Source organism: Ctenopharyngodon idella, chromosome 12 (genome assembly GCF_019924925.1).
Source record: "Ctenopharyngodon idella isolate HZGC_01 chromosome 12, HZGC01, whole genome shotgun sequence".
In the NCBI taxonomy this organism is placed as follows: domain Eukaryota; kingdom Metazoa; phylum Chordata; class Actinopteri; order Cypriniformes; family Xenocyprididae; genus Ctenopharyngodon; species Ctenopharyngodon idella.
Window position 1 is genome coordinate 3,529,083 of NC_067231.1, and position 15,116 is coordinate 3,544,198.

Sequence of the window (15,116 nt, forward strand, 5' to 3'; positions counted from 1 at the left end):
CATCAAAAAGTTTATCCAAATAAGGAGTGGAAAACACATTATACTCACAGTAGTCATTTTTTAAAATTGCTTTTTATTTAGAAATCCACAACCAGGCTACACCACGTAGCAAATGTCTCTTCTCAAATACTTCCTTATCTTTTTAATGACTATTCAAAGAGTCTGTAAACTGCAATATAAGTGATTTATTGTTAAATTTAATAAATTAATAAATACTCATTCTGTGTATTTAATAATAATTTTATTTTGAGCATGTAATCTCTTAAGCTTCATCCTTCTTGAATATGTAATCATTTCCTCTTCATCAAATTGTTGTTCCTCTTTAGTAAGATGCTTCCACCCCATTTATATCAATCATTCACAACTAGGACTCATCTTCACTTTCATTTATTGCCTTGACTGTCTTACCTCATGCGTCCTCCATATCTACATTTGACAAGTTACAATGGACCACAACTTTTGTATCAGATTATGCATCTTTTGTGGTAAGATATTTATTTATTTTCTTCTCTATGTTTTATTACTTATTAGTAATTTTGTAACACACCATCAATACCTCAATATCTGTCTGTTTCCTCTCTCTGTAAGCTTTCTTGTGTTGCAAGTCTTATACCTTTTTGTTCCCTTCTGTACGATTGAAAGCAGTGAGTGGCAATAAGATTTAGTTTCTTGATCTCACCAGGTAAAATTGGCTTTACATTCTTTTCATAGTCTAAATTTGTTTAAATTTAAAGCTGTGTGAAATGCATTGCTGTAATCATGTTGTACACAAATAGATGAATGAGTGATTTCAAAATAAAACAGTGTATCATTGTAGGAATAAAGTTTAAAGCTCTTACAGTTTTAATTTTACTGTAGATTGTTGATTCATTGTTGATCATAAGACATTAAACACATCGAATTTTAGACAAAGTCATACGTTTAAAACCAAAAGTAATAGCATGATATCATGACCAGACATATGATATGAATGAAGAGGAAACATGTCCTTTTAAGGCAAGAACGAACTGCAAAAAGTTTGAACTTCCTTCTCTTTTTAATGTTCACAAAACATTTGTATGTGTGTGTGTGTGTGTGTGTGTGTGTGTTATCTTATTACATAATCACTTTATTGGTGCTACACAGTGAAATCTCGAGCAGCTGCTGAACTGGCATCTGTTACTATAGAATGTATTTTAGCATGGCTGCAATGTTGTATTGACCAATCAGCAAACAGGAATGGAAATATCAATTTTATACATTTTAATTATGTCAGATTACAGTTTCTAGTTACTAATTTAGTCTCTTTTTATCACTTCTGAACACTTTAGTATCTCAGTCGGTGATGGCTTTTAACATCGAGCCTGTTACCTGGAAAACTTTCACTGCGTCTTCACAGAGTCAAAATGTTGCCTTTGGCTATAAGGTGATACAGAAAGACACAAGGTGAGAGCAACATAACCACTGATAATGAAACCAAAAAAAACCCCTGCATTGTTTGGAAGCCAGTACTCACCACACTGCACAGGTTTCTCCATCAATTTTGATCAGCACTTGTGATGAGCAGCCTGTGGAGAGCAGTTTTATAAGCATAAAGTCTCCTTCACTCTGTAGATTATTATGGCCATGAGCTGAACACTGAGACAGGAAGAGACTGGCTTACCAACATCAGTCAACCACCACAGCTGGTTTTGTTTTTATCTGGCTTTTAGGGCTGAATCTGAAATAGATTCTACTTCAATAGATGGACACAGAAAAAACTCAGATTATAGCTTTTGTGCATCATTGCACATAGTGAAGAATTTGACTGGTTATTAATAAAAACAACAACAATGGGCTAAAAGTCCCATATGGTGTCTCTTTGAATGAAGCACCCCTGTTGGCAATCACTGAGTTTATAGTATAATATTTATAGTTTGCGATATGACATGTTTTAATGGGCTGTAGACAGAGAAAGTACCAAGAAGCATACAGAACTATATATACCAATAAAACTTCCTGCACACACAGTCATAGACATGGACTGTTTAAAATGGCAAGCTTATAACATCATTCCTTCTATTTCTGCTGTATTATTTGTTAAGTATATACATTTTGTGTAAGTATGGAATATTCATATGACCTATATTATATTTGTCAAAATATGCACTGTAAGAAAAAAAAAAAAAAAAAAGGATAATGTCCAAAAAAATCACCAGTACCAGTAAGTTACAGACATTTCCTTAAACCCTAAAACTGCATTGCAGTGCAATGTGTAATTCAAATTATGAGCAAAACACTCAAGTACATCAAAATCAATACGGAAAATTCCTTTATATTAACACTTTTCCTAGTGTGTGAAGTATTCAAAAACATTAGCTTTTAAACACTAGCATTTTCTTTCCTGGCAGTTTTTGTATAGCTGTATCTGGCTTTCATTCCTTCACTGTACTATATTTTGTATATTAATGTATTATGTTTGTGATTGTTCTATTTTTTATTGTGTGTATAAATAACATAACCACAATGCCATTGAACTCTCTCCCGTATGGAAATTACACATAGGATATACAGTATGTACATTCTCTGAACTAGTTCTTTATAAAATTGTCCATTAAATTAATCATCTTGGTAACACTTTATTTTAGGGTCTTTTAACTAGTTGCTTATTAGTATGCATATTACTAGAATATTGGCTGTTTATTAGTAATTATTAAGCACATATTCATGCCTTATTCTGCATTACCTTATTCTACATTCTTAATCCTACCCAATACCTAAACTTAACAACTAACTTACTAACTATTAATAAGCAGTAAATTAGGAGTTTTGAGGGAAAAGTCGTAGTTAATAGTGAATACGTTTCCTATACTAAAGTGTTACCATTATCTTTCCTCTGTAGTTGATTCTAACACACATTCTTACCTTTTTTTTCTTATAGTCTGATTGTGAGTGATCCTTTAATTCAAATCAGTCAAGATAAAAGAGGATTGATTTATAACTGTGCTGTCACACAAGGAACCTGCTCATCACTGAAGATTGATGGTATTTGTTGTTTTGTACTACACTTATAATTGAAATATTATTTGCCACTTTCCAAGTAGGGTATACAGTGGGGAAAATAATTATTTGATCCCCTGCTGATTTTGTTAGTTTGCCCATTTATAAAGACATGAGGGGTCTATAATTTTTATGGTAGGTTTATTTTAATGGATAGAGACAGAATATCTGTCACGAATGTGGCTCCCGCGCCTCCTCCTCCGCACCACCGGAGGGAGCCGTCACCTGAGTATTGACTGGTTTACATTCGGACTACGTTTCCCATAGGCCCTCATTCCTGGGACTGATTGCGCACACACCTGCACCTCATCACACTCACACTATTTAAGTCACACACACACACACACACTCATTGCGAAGTCTTGATTTGCCCCAGTGATCACCACTGAGCGTTTTCTTGTGGACTGTATTTCTGTTGCCGTTGGACTGTTTATTCACTGTGATTCTCTGCCGCCTGCCCTGATCTGTGCCCGTTTACTGGACTGTGTTTGCTCGCCACCTGCCCCGATCTCTGCCTGTGACCCGACTCTGTTTGTCTGCCGCCTGCCTCGACCTTTGCCTGTCCCTGTTTGTGTCTCTGCCTTTGCCCCTGTCTGCCTTGGTGATTATCTTAATAAAAGCTGCAAATGGATCCCCACTCTGTCGACCCGTCATTACAGAAGACTTCGCCAAACAGCGATCCAACAGCAATCATGCAAATCTCCACCGAGCTGTCCGCCCAAGCCAACCAGCTCGCGGTTCATCAACACCAACTGAATCGATTGACTTCCCTTACCGAGGAGCTGGTGAAAACCCTGCAGAGCCTTCGATTCAACACCACCGAGGCTGTCACGCCACCGCCTGCGGCCTCCGCCAGTCAAGCCTTCACTGCCGTTCCCGCCGTGAATCCACGCCTCGCACTCCCGGAGAAGTTTGACGGCAACCCCGCAAAATGTAAGGGATTTCTTCTCCAATGTTCTCTCTTTGTCAACCAGCAGCCATCTCTCTATTCCACCGAGTCCAGTCGGATCTCCTTCGTATCCTCCCTGTTGACTGGTCGAGCGCTGGATTGGGCCACGGCGGTATGGCGAGAGGATGGTTCCGTGTTTCCCACCTTCTCGGCCTTCCTGCGAAGCTTCAAAGAGGTCTTCGAACATCCAGAGGGAGGCAAGAGCGCTGGGGATCAGTTGCTGTCTTTGTGTCAAGGTAAAACCACAGCTGCGGATTATGCACTAAACTTCCGAACCCTCGCCGCTCAGACGAACTGGGTCGAGGACACTCTGAAACTGCTGTTTCGAAAGGGGCTGTCTCTGGAGCTGCAAGCCGAGCTCGCATGCCGCGACGAAGGAAGATCGCTTAACGAATTCATCGAACTAGCCATTCACACTGACAATCTCCTCCGTTCACGACGCCCTGTTCAGCTGTCCACTCTGACCACGCCTTCATCAGAACCCATGCAGCTCGGATACACCCCGCTTCATCCAGAGGAACGAGAGAGGAGATGACAACTTCATCTGTGCCTTTACTGCGGTCAAGCTGGCCACATCAAGATCAACTGCCCCATTCGACCCAATCCATCTAACCCGAAAGCGGTGAGTTCTCCACTTCCCACCGCTTATTCCTCTAACTGCCTCAAAATTCCCATACAAGTAACTTTGAATGATCAACGCATAACCACGCACGCACTTCTGGACTCTGGGGCAGTGGGCAACTTCATGTCAGATACATTCATCAGTGAACACAATATTACATTAACGGACTGTAACTCTCCATTGACAGTGGAGGCGCTAGATGGGAGACCCGTCGGTGGTGGAAGAGTGGCGCACATCACCGCTGAACTGGCTCTACAAGTGGGAGCTCTTCATCACGAGCTCATTCAATTCTACGTCATCCACTCACCCAGCAATCCTGTCGTCCTTGGCCTACCGTGGCTCAGAACCCACAACCCGCTTATTTCCTGGAAGGAGGGTCAAATCGTTCAGTGGGATGCCACTTGTCACGATCGCTGTCTGAAACGGATCACTCCCATACCAGTGCAGACCGTCACTGTCCACGAGTCCAACATCGATGAGCCCAATATACCTGCTGAGTATGCTGATCTGGCAATCGCTTTTAGCAAAAGCAGGTCCACTGAATTACCACCTCACCACTCCAGTGACTGTGCTATAGATCTTCTACCTGGTACCACACCCCCCAAGGGCAGAATATTTCCCCTGCCACAGCCTGAATCAGCAGCTATGAAAGCATTCATCGAGGAGGAGCTGGCCAAAGGATTTATTCAACCTTCTACATCCCCGGCGGCATCCGGTTTCTTCTTCGTCAAGAAGAAGGACGGCAGTCTTCGGCCCTGCATAGACTATCGTGGTCTGAATGACATTACAGTAAAATTCCGCTACCCTCTGCCATTAGTCCCCGCAGCCCTAGAGCAGTTAAGACAAGCCAAGTACTTTACAAAGCTGGATCTCCGGTGTGCATACAATTTGATTCGTATCCGAGAGGGGGATGAATGGAAGACGGCATTCTCCACCGCTACCGGCCACTATGAGACCCTTGTTATGCCGTTCGGGCTGGCCAACAGTCCCTCCGTCTTTCAATCCTTCATCAACGATGTCTTTCGGGACATGCTCAATCGCTGGGTCATAGTCTACATTGACGACATCCTCATCTACTCCAAAACCCTCGAGGAACATGTCCAACATGTCCGGTCCGTACTGCAGCAGCTCATTCAACACAAATTGTATGCTAAAGCCGAGAAATGTGAATTTCATCGCACCTCCACCTCATTCCTGGGCTACGTCGTCAGTCAGGAGGGAGTGGCAATGGACGACAATAAAGTAAGGGCGGTGCTTGAGTGGCCTCAACCACGCACGCTGAAGGAACTACAGCGGTTTCTGGGGTTCGCTAACTTCTACAGGCGGTTCATACGAAACTTCAGTGGCATTGCTGCCCCGTTAACTTCCATGACTAAACGACAATCCACACGCCTCTCCTGGTCCCACGAGGCGGTGCACGCCTTTCAAGAACTGAAGGAACGATTCACCACAGCACCCATTCTCCGCCACCCAAACCCAGAACTCCCCTTCATAGTCGAGGTCGACGCCTCCAACACAGGCATCGGGGCCATACTCTCACAGCGTCAAGGTAATCCAGCAAAAATGTTCCCTTGTGCATTCTACTCCAGGAAGTTGTCGGTGGCTGAGTGCAACTACGATGTAGGCAATCGGGAGCTCCTGGCCATGAAGGCGGCGTTGGAGGAGTGGCGCCACTGGCTGGAGGGAGCACAACACCCGTTCACCATACTCACAGACCACAAGAACCTGGAATACCTCCGGTCTGCTAAACGTCCATGGTCCCATATAGCCATTGACTTTGTCACTGACCTCCCTGAATCCCGTGGTCACACCACTATCTTCACAGTAATTGACCGTTTCTCCAAGGCATGCCGTCTCATACCACTTCCCAAGCTACCCACCGCATTTGAAACAGCAGAGATCCTATGCAACTATGTGTTTCGCTTCTATGGCCTTCCGGAAGACATTGTGTCTGACAGGGGCCCACAGTTTACATCCCGGGTATGGACAGCTTTCTTCAAACAATTAAACATCAACATCAGCCTCACCTCCGGGTACCATCCCGAGTCCAATGGACAAACCGAACGTCTGAACCAAGAACTCACCAGATTCTTACGCACGTACTGTCATCAAAACCAGTCGGAGTGGAGCCGCTATCTGTTGTGGGCCGAATATGCCCAAAATTCCCTACAAAAACCTGCCACTGGGATCACGCCCTTCCAATGCGTCCTGGGTTTTCAACCTCCACTCTTCCCCTGGTCCGGGGAACCATCCAACCTGCCCTCAGTAACCGAGTGGATGCAACGTAGCGAGGAGACCTGGGATCTGGCCCATCATCACCTACAACGCGCTGTAAGAAGGCAAGAGCTACAGGCCAATCGACATCGTCGTCCCAATCCTGAATACACCGTGGGACAGTGGGTCTGGCTGTCAACTAGGGACCTGCGTCTAAGACTTCCATGCAAAAAGCTCAGTCCCAGGTTTGTAGGGCCTTTTCAAATTCTCAAGCAAATTACACCTGTGTCATTTCGTTTGGATCTACCTGCTAATTACCGTGTTTCTCCCACTTTCCATGTGTCGTTGCTGAAACCCTCTGGTGGTCCGAGAGGAGAGTCGGAGGGAGCCGAGGCCCGCAACCCCCCACCCTTGATGATCGAAGGCGAGGAAGCCTATCAGGTTCGGGAACTGCTCGATTCCAGGCGCCGGGGTAGGAGACTACAGTATCTAGTCGACTGGGAGGGGTACGGCCCGGAGGAGCGATCCTGGGTCAATTCGGATGATATCCTGGACCCATCACTCATAGTGGAATTTCATCGGACGCATCCGGAGAGACCGGCCCCTCGACCACGTGGTAGACCCCGGCGCCCGTTTCCTCGCGTCTGGAGCCGCTCGCAGGGGGGGTGCTCTGTCACGAATGTGGCTCCCGCGCCTCCTCCTCCGCACCACCGGAGGGAGACGTCACCTGAGTATTGACTGGTTTACATTCGGACTACGTTTCCCATAGGCCCTCATTCCTGGGACTGATTGCGCACACACCTGCACTTCATCACACTCACACTATTTAAGTCACACACACACACTCATTGCGAAGTCTTGATTTGCCCCGGTGATCACTACTGAGTGTTTTCTTGTGGACTGTATTTCTGTTGCCATTGGACTGTTTATTCACTGTAATTCTCTGCCGCCTGCCCTGATCTGTGCCCGTTTTCTGGACTGTGTTTGCTCGCCGCCTGCCCCGATCTCTGCCTGTGACCCGACTCTGTTTGTCTGCCGCCTGCCTCGACCTTTGCCTGTCCCTGTTTGTGTCTCTGCCTTTGCCCCTGTCTGCCTTGGTGATTATCTTAATAAAAGCTGCAAATGGATCCCCACTCTGTCGACCCGTCATTACAATATCAAACAAAAAATCCAGAAAAAACACATTATATAAAGGTTATAAATTGATTTGGATTTCAGTGAGTGAAATAAGTATTTGATCCCCAAGCAAAACATGACTAGTGCTTGGTGGAGAAATGTCTGAGAACCAGGGAACGAGACTCTGCGTTTGACACGCAATGGGGAACGTCACACGTGACTTGGTGTTCAAAAGCCAACTATCCAACAACTCCAATCCCTATTGGCCGGCGACAACCTATGACGTCATATGGCGTGACCCGGAAGTATAAAAGGAGCGCCTGGGGAAGTAGTCAGTATCCATCGTCTTGAGGGACTGTTCCGCAGGCAGCCCGAAGCATGGCAAGGAAACGCAGAGTCTCGGTCCCTGGTTCTCAGGGAACCATGGTTACATACGTAACCTGAGACATTCCCTTTCGAAAGGGAACTCGCTCTGCGTTTGACACGCAATGGGGAACAATATACCCACGCCGCCATGCTTGAGGAGAGTGCATGCCAAACGAAATGGCTGAGACAAGTAAAGCAGTTTTTCGTAAAAACTGCATAGCAACTCCCCCTCGGGTCACACCAGTCTGTCAGTGACAGCATTCCCAATGGCCAACAGCCCAAGCTGAGCCCACAGAAGGCCTTCCACAGAAAGGCCTACCAAGACCGCTAAAGGCATCTGGGACCGACTTTTCCGCAGACAAAGTGGTCCCTTTAAGGGAATGTGGCCAGGGAACCGAAAGGAACCCTGGCCAGTCACTAGAGGGGAACGAAGTCACCCCCAATGCCACCAGGGAGGCCAACCTGGCCTGTCATAGGACAAGCTTAGTCTTGGCCAACCCTGTCTGAGTACAGAATCTCCATAACGCATTCTTCATAGAAGAGAGCAGGTAAGAGTGACTGCAGAAAGGCAGGAGCAACTCAAACCCATGCGTAGAGACGGGCATGAGTGCTATGAACTCAGCTGAGTGCTATGAACCCTCGTATTGAGGGGAGTATAATTCGCTCATCCTAGGATCTACTCAGCGCTTAATTAACGCACTGAGGAGGCTGTGCGCTAAACACCTGTTCATACAGGGGAGCACAAACCAGCCTAGGTCTGAATCTTAGAAGGAGCCCTGATTAAGGCCTACCACCATGATCAGCTTAGGGAGCTAAGCACCATTACAAACATGACCCTAAAAGGGAAGTACAAAGCTCACCTAACAGGTAGACCATGCAATGGGCACATAATCATGGAGGCCGAAGAGGGGCCTACAGCATGATAGTAGCTATATGTGAAACAGAAGAATACTCAGAAAGTGGCCTGGAGGAGCCACCCTGAACACCTGTCTTGCCGGGGGCAGACAGACAACTTCAATGGCAGCATTAAGAGGCTGCAAAAGTGCCCGCATGACAATCCACCTAACACAATCCAACGAGCAGTGTACTCAGTAAAAGCACCTTTTTACTCTTTAAAGCAAGAGGAGTACAACATACGCCAACACGTATTAGGGAAGGCCTAAGCAGGCCTATAACCTCAACAGACACGTGGCATCAGCTCATGGCAGTGTTTTAGGCAACGATAAATAACCGAACCAAAGGAGGTTAAATTTATCATCTGGGCCCCTGGCCAACCGGAAGTGTATACAGATAATTCTCGGAGAGAAATATACACAAACATATACCAATATGTTCAAAAAGGCGGCCCATAGGGCCTAGCAACCTCTTAGACATATGGTGCAAGTCCAGTGGCTATTTCTAGGAGCATATAATAGATCTACCTTAAAGGCTAGGTGGCTATTAGCTCAACTAGAGTAAGGATCAGACTCAAGGAGGCGGATGCAGTTTAAACCAAACCTCAGAAAGGTTTCACCACAACATTCACCCTGAGGGGCTAACCACTCAAAGTACTTGGTAAAAACACCACAAAAACTCTCACAGCGAGAAGAGTACATAGCTGAACTCCACATGCTACACCGGAGGCCGAAGAAGGCCTACTTTAGTAAACATATGGCATCAGCAAGTGGCTGCCATAACCATACCACACCAAAAACCATGTATTTGGTGAAACTTCCTCAGAAGGAATACATAAAACGCTACCACCCAACGTGAACAGGCCTGATTAGGGCCTATCCGTCAAAGGTGGGGCGTGGCCGCTAAGGTGGTATGGTTTCCCAGGCATCCTGCCAACAAGTCAACTAAAAAGGAGGCCTTGTGGGGCCTACAATCTCAGCAACAAGTGGCGTTCAGCCTGTTTGCAGAATAAAAACACAAACTGTGCCAACATGTGAACTAGAAAGGAGGCCTGTTGGGGCCAACTCCCAACTCCCAATGACACGTGGCTTCAGCTCGTGAATTTAAGGGGACCAAGCTACAGGGAACCAGCTCTAACCCAAATAAGCTATGGGAAGCTAACTGCAACCTGAGCTAGGCTACACATTCCAACAGGCAATGTACCCTAAAATAAGAAGGCTAAAGGGAACCAAACAAAGCCAACATGGTCTAAGGAAGGCCCATAAGGCCTACTACCTCAAACAAACACGTGGCAAGCCTGTGGCAGTGTAGATATGTGAGCAAACACTGATCAGCTTACAGCATGTAGGAAACAAATGCTAACTAGAAGGAGGCTAGATAAACAGGCCTACAATCCAAGTTTTATGCAATATAGCTGTTAAGAGATCACAAAAGGGAGCTAATAGCAACCATCTTTCCTCGAAAAGTGGCACTATACTACCCTGAGTATGCAATCCAACAGGTGATGCACTCAGTAACACCAATAGCCTACTAATGGGGAATATTAGGTCACCAATGTCTCCAATAGCAGCTACATGAAAAAGCCTGCTATTATGAGAACAGGTGCAGCATAAGTAAGCTCACATACAAATGTAGGGCAAAAGTCTAGAACGCAAAGCAAACACAACACTTTGATGCATATGCTATTTTCAAAGAGGAAAATAAATCTTCTCCATACAGATTCTCAAATCTGTACTGAGCCATAGAGGACGGATGCTAAACACTAGCAACGTCAACTCAAACTTGATTAAAGAAAACAAGTGGCTCAGAGGGAAAAACACATTTTCCATAGCATAAAAAGTTGTAGAAAGTGGGGCCTAGCACATGACTGCATAACTTATCTATGCAAAGATAAGGGCCTACCACCTGAGATAACAGCATCAGGGAGTCTAAAAACAGTCTACAACCTAGATGTTAAACTCAACAATTGCACCTACATAGCAAGGGGATAATGGGCATATGGCCTAACAACTCCCTCAGGAGGAGGCCAGAACTAGGAACTATATATCCAGAAAAGGGATAGTATATAAGTGGTTATTTATACAAATAACACAATTAACCTAGCTCTAGCCTGGCCGCTAAGCTATGGGCCTAGATACAAACAACAGGCGCCAAAAGCCTAATAAAGCCTGTTATTCGCTTCCAAATATCATGGAAAGAGAAAGAAAGCCAAGTTTACAAGCCACAATGTCAGGCGGCCGATTTAGGCCGCCCAAACATATAAACTGAAGTAGTGAGTGACAACTCAGACTACACTGAAACTAGCTGAGAAGCTCAAAGGCCTGCTTAGTCAACTTGAAAACCACTTCAGTTTTGCCCAAAAACCCCTTAAACATATTTTACTGTTACATGCTCAGGAAAATATAATCATACACAGGAACAAAACAAGGTCAAGCATTTAAATAATAAATGGGACCTTGTCTTACCTTCCCGTGGCTCAAAGACCAGGGACTCTTCATTCAGATTTTGATGGAAGGATCGAATCCAGGTTCTGAAGCCAAAAGAACCCTTTCACTATCAAGCCAGAAAGCGGGCCATCAGAGAAAAATTTCATCATGGGCCCAGCCGTCAGTCTGACTGTTCAAAGGTGTCTCCTGAACATGTACATGTACACCAAATTTTAGCACATGCAATTTAGAACTCTGGTTTGTATTTTCTAGTAATTAACATTAAATAAACATTCCAAATTCAAATGTATTAAATTGCACTGCTGTGTAGAGTATTTGTGTTCCTTTTGGAGTTTTTTATTTTTATGTTTATTTTTTTATTTTTTATGAAAATGAACAAACTGTCTGTGTGTTAATGAAGTGCCCTCAGAAGCAGTCAACATGTCTCTTGGACTTTCCATGGTTCAAGATCAACAGTCTTCAAAGCTGGCAGTAAGTTATTCAGAACACCGTTGGAATCAGTTACAAAAAAAGTAGCCTACATTTTATAACTAATTCACACATGCAAATGGCTGAACATAAGCTCAACATAACATACTCTCATTGAAAATGTGTATCTATTTTATGTTTTGGTGAATTGGTGGCTTATTCAATTGAATTTGAACAATCTCTTTTGTACGTTTTTGTGCAATGTGCAATGCTGACAGGTATAGGGGTTGACCTTTAAGAAGACATGATGTTTTGTGTGCAATATTTAACAAATTGTAATGCTTGGGATTGGAAAACAACCTTATTTTGTATGTGTAATACAATTTATTTTATTTATTTTATCGAGGCAAATATGTTTGTTTTATTATCCTGTCTCAGCAACTAAACAGACTTTGATCAGAGCAATAAAAGTGGTTGGTATTGTGGTCTTTAGTATTCCTCTTAAATAAAGTTAAATCCATGTTTAAATTCCGTCTCATTCAGATTTGTGGTCCAACCATTCCAAAGAAATGTGTATCAGTTACCACCTACAATGGCATGTGCTTCATCGGTGAAAACAGTGTGTTTAAACCGCCAATACCAAGCTCTCTGAGAGGTAAATATGATGATCACAGAAGTTTCTTCTCTTTAATTGTAACTGCAGTTTTAACTACATATGTCCACACTTCTGCTTCTCTTCGTTTACAGACTGTCCTGGTCAGATTGACATAGCTTTTCTATTAGATGGATCTGGGAGTGTGCAGAGTTGGAATTTCATTACGATGAAGACTTTTGTTACAAACGTGATCAAGCGTTTTACTGAGCGAGATGCACAGGTAGGAATAGCCTTCAATATCATTTTTTCTGTATTAACTTTAGCCAATGTTTTATAATCAAGCAAAACACCGTATTTATTACAAGAGTGTCTTTTGTCAGAAAATAGTGACATTACTGACCAGTTTATCTGTTGTTGGTTTACAGTTTGCTATAGCACAATACTCCAGTGGTTGTGTAATTCACTACAGTTTCAATCAACTCAAAACTCAGGACAGCACATGGGAATCTAAAGTGACAAATATACCGTACCAAAATGGAGGTAGCACTTACACTGCGACAGCCATCTTAAAGCTTGTGTAAGACATGTTTGTTATTTTGATAATTGGAAACAGTTTATTAAACTACATTTAATAATTATAATTATAATTTCATATATTATGTAGCTCATATTATTATATGTGCAGTTTAGAAGTTGAAATGTCAAGCATTAGGAGCCAAGTGAACTGAAGTCAACAAGACAGATACAACTATCATGAAAATCTGGATTTTTACTTTTTAAAAAAAAAAAAAAAAAAAAAAAAGAAAAAAAGAAAGAAAAGTAATCTTTGTTTAATTATTATTGATTAGCAGATCGCTGGACTGGTAGTGAACACTTAAATGGATAGTTCACCCCCAAAAAGTGTAAATTCTGTCATCATTTACTCACCCTCATGTTGTTCCAAACTTGTATGGTTATGGCTTTCTTTCTTTTTCTTTCTTTCTTTCTTTCTTTCTTTCTTTCTTTCTTTCTTTCTTTCTTTCTTTCTTTCTTTCTTTATTTTGTGGAACATGTATGTATTTCGTTAGACAGATCAGTTCCATGAGAGATGGTCACACTTGAATTGAGCTCCAGATAAACTGTGAGAAAAATGAAAAAAAAAAAAAAAAAAAAAAAAAAACTTTACCAACAAACTAGAGAAAACTAGAAGATTCAACATAAAACAACATCTAGACAAAGCTTTTGTTGATTTAGGACAGAGGTTTTTTTTTTTTTTTACACTGTCACACCTAAATCTGAGGAAAGTTCAAGAAAAGCAAATCACAGGATAACCCTCTGCAGAAGAAGATATTTATGTTGGAAAGGATAATAATAATAATAATAATAATAAACTTTATTTTATATAGTGCCTTTAAAAGTTGCATCTCAAAGCGCTTTACAAACATACAAATAAAATACATTAAAAAAGGTGCATAAAAGAGAGAAAAAAATAATAAGAAAAATATTCACTTGTATGCTAGCCTGAAAAAAATAAGTTGTAAGTGAAGATTTAAAAACACTAAGAGAGTCCGGGTGTCTAATCTCAGTGGGAAGAGCATTCCAGAGTTTTGGAGCAAAAGAAGAAAAAGCCCGGTCACCCATAGAACGTAAATGCGTCGAAGGAACAATTAAGACAGAATCAGAAGAACGGAGATTTCGTCTTGGAGTGTAGACAGTTATTGTGGCGTATAATTGAGAAGCCACAATTCGCTCAAGCAATTTAGCAAGAAAGGGAGAATTGGAAATGGGACGAAAATTATTGAGGTTGTCCCAGTCTCCATTAGTCTTTATTGGTACAGGTGTTACAGCAGCAATTTTAAGTGCAGCAGGCACAACACCCATGCGCAGAGAGTCATTTACTATACTCAGGACAACAGGGCATAAAGAAGCGAAGCGTGATTTAAACAAACCGGTATGGGATCAATTATGGAAGTAGCAGCTTTTTACCAAGGGAGACAAGATCAAGTGAGGAAAAATTTGAGAAAAAGAAGCCAGAAAAATGAGAAATACTAAGAGCAGAAGCAGACGAGACAGAAGTAATGCATTTGCGAGCATTGCATTGGCAATCTTAGAACTGAAATGATCAAGAAATCTATTACAAAGATGAGCTGAGGTAGGTATACCTGTTACCTTTGAGAAGTTTGTTAATGGTATGAAACAGTTGACTGGGGTTACTTTGGTTATTGTCAATTATCTGAGAGAAATACTAAGACCTGACTGAAACAATCTCTGCCTTATATTCAACTATATGGTCTTTTCAAGCTTGGTGATGTACATTCAGGCCAGAAAGACGCCACCTTTGCTCCATCTTACGACAAGCTGCCTTCATAGAGCGCAGCACGCACAATGGCCACAGGCCGGGATTTCATAGGTGCAAATAAGTCGTACTTTCGTGACATAACGTCGCTTTGACTGTTGGGAAGAAGTCTACCGCGGAGCTCGCACCAGTGCGGGCTCAGCAAAAGTGCG

The 15,116-nt window shown here is 42.9% G+C and overlaps 1 protein-coding gene across 1 annotated transcript in view; it reads left to right on the forward strand.

Annotated features, from left to right (window-relative positions):
* Positions 1 to 327: 327 nt before the first annotated feature.
* LOC127523705 (integrin alpha-X-like) overlaps positions 328 to 15,116 on the forward strand; it is a 38,082-nt gene continuing 23,293 nt past the window's right edge. Inside the window, exons 1-7 of the mRNA XM_051914746.1 lie at positions 328 to 485; positions 1,311 to 1,425; positions 2,900 to 3,003; positions 12,027 to 12,097; positions 12,578 to 12,689; positions 12,782 to 12,909; positions 13,055 to 13,206. Of these exons, the coding sequence (XP_051770706.1) occupies positions 446 to 485; positions 1,311 to 1,425; positions 2,900 to 3,003; positions 12,027 to 12,097; positions 12,578 to 12,689; positions 12,782 to 12,909; positions 13,055 to 13,206 (722 nt within the window). The 5' untranslated portion in view covers positions 328 to 445. The remainder of the gene's footprint in view (positions 486 to 1,310; positions 1,426 to 2,899; positions 3,004 to 12,026; positions 12,098 to 12,577; positions 12,690 to 12,781; positions 12,910 to 13,054; positions 13,207 to 15,116) is intronic.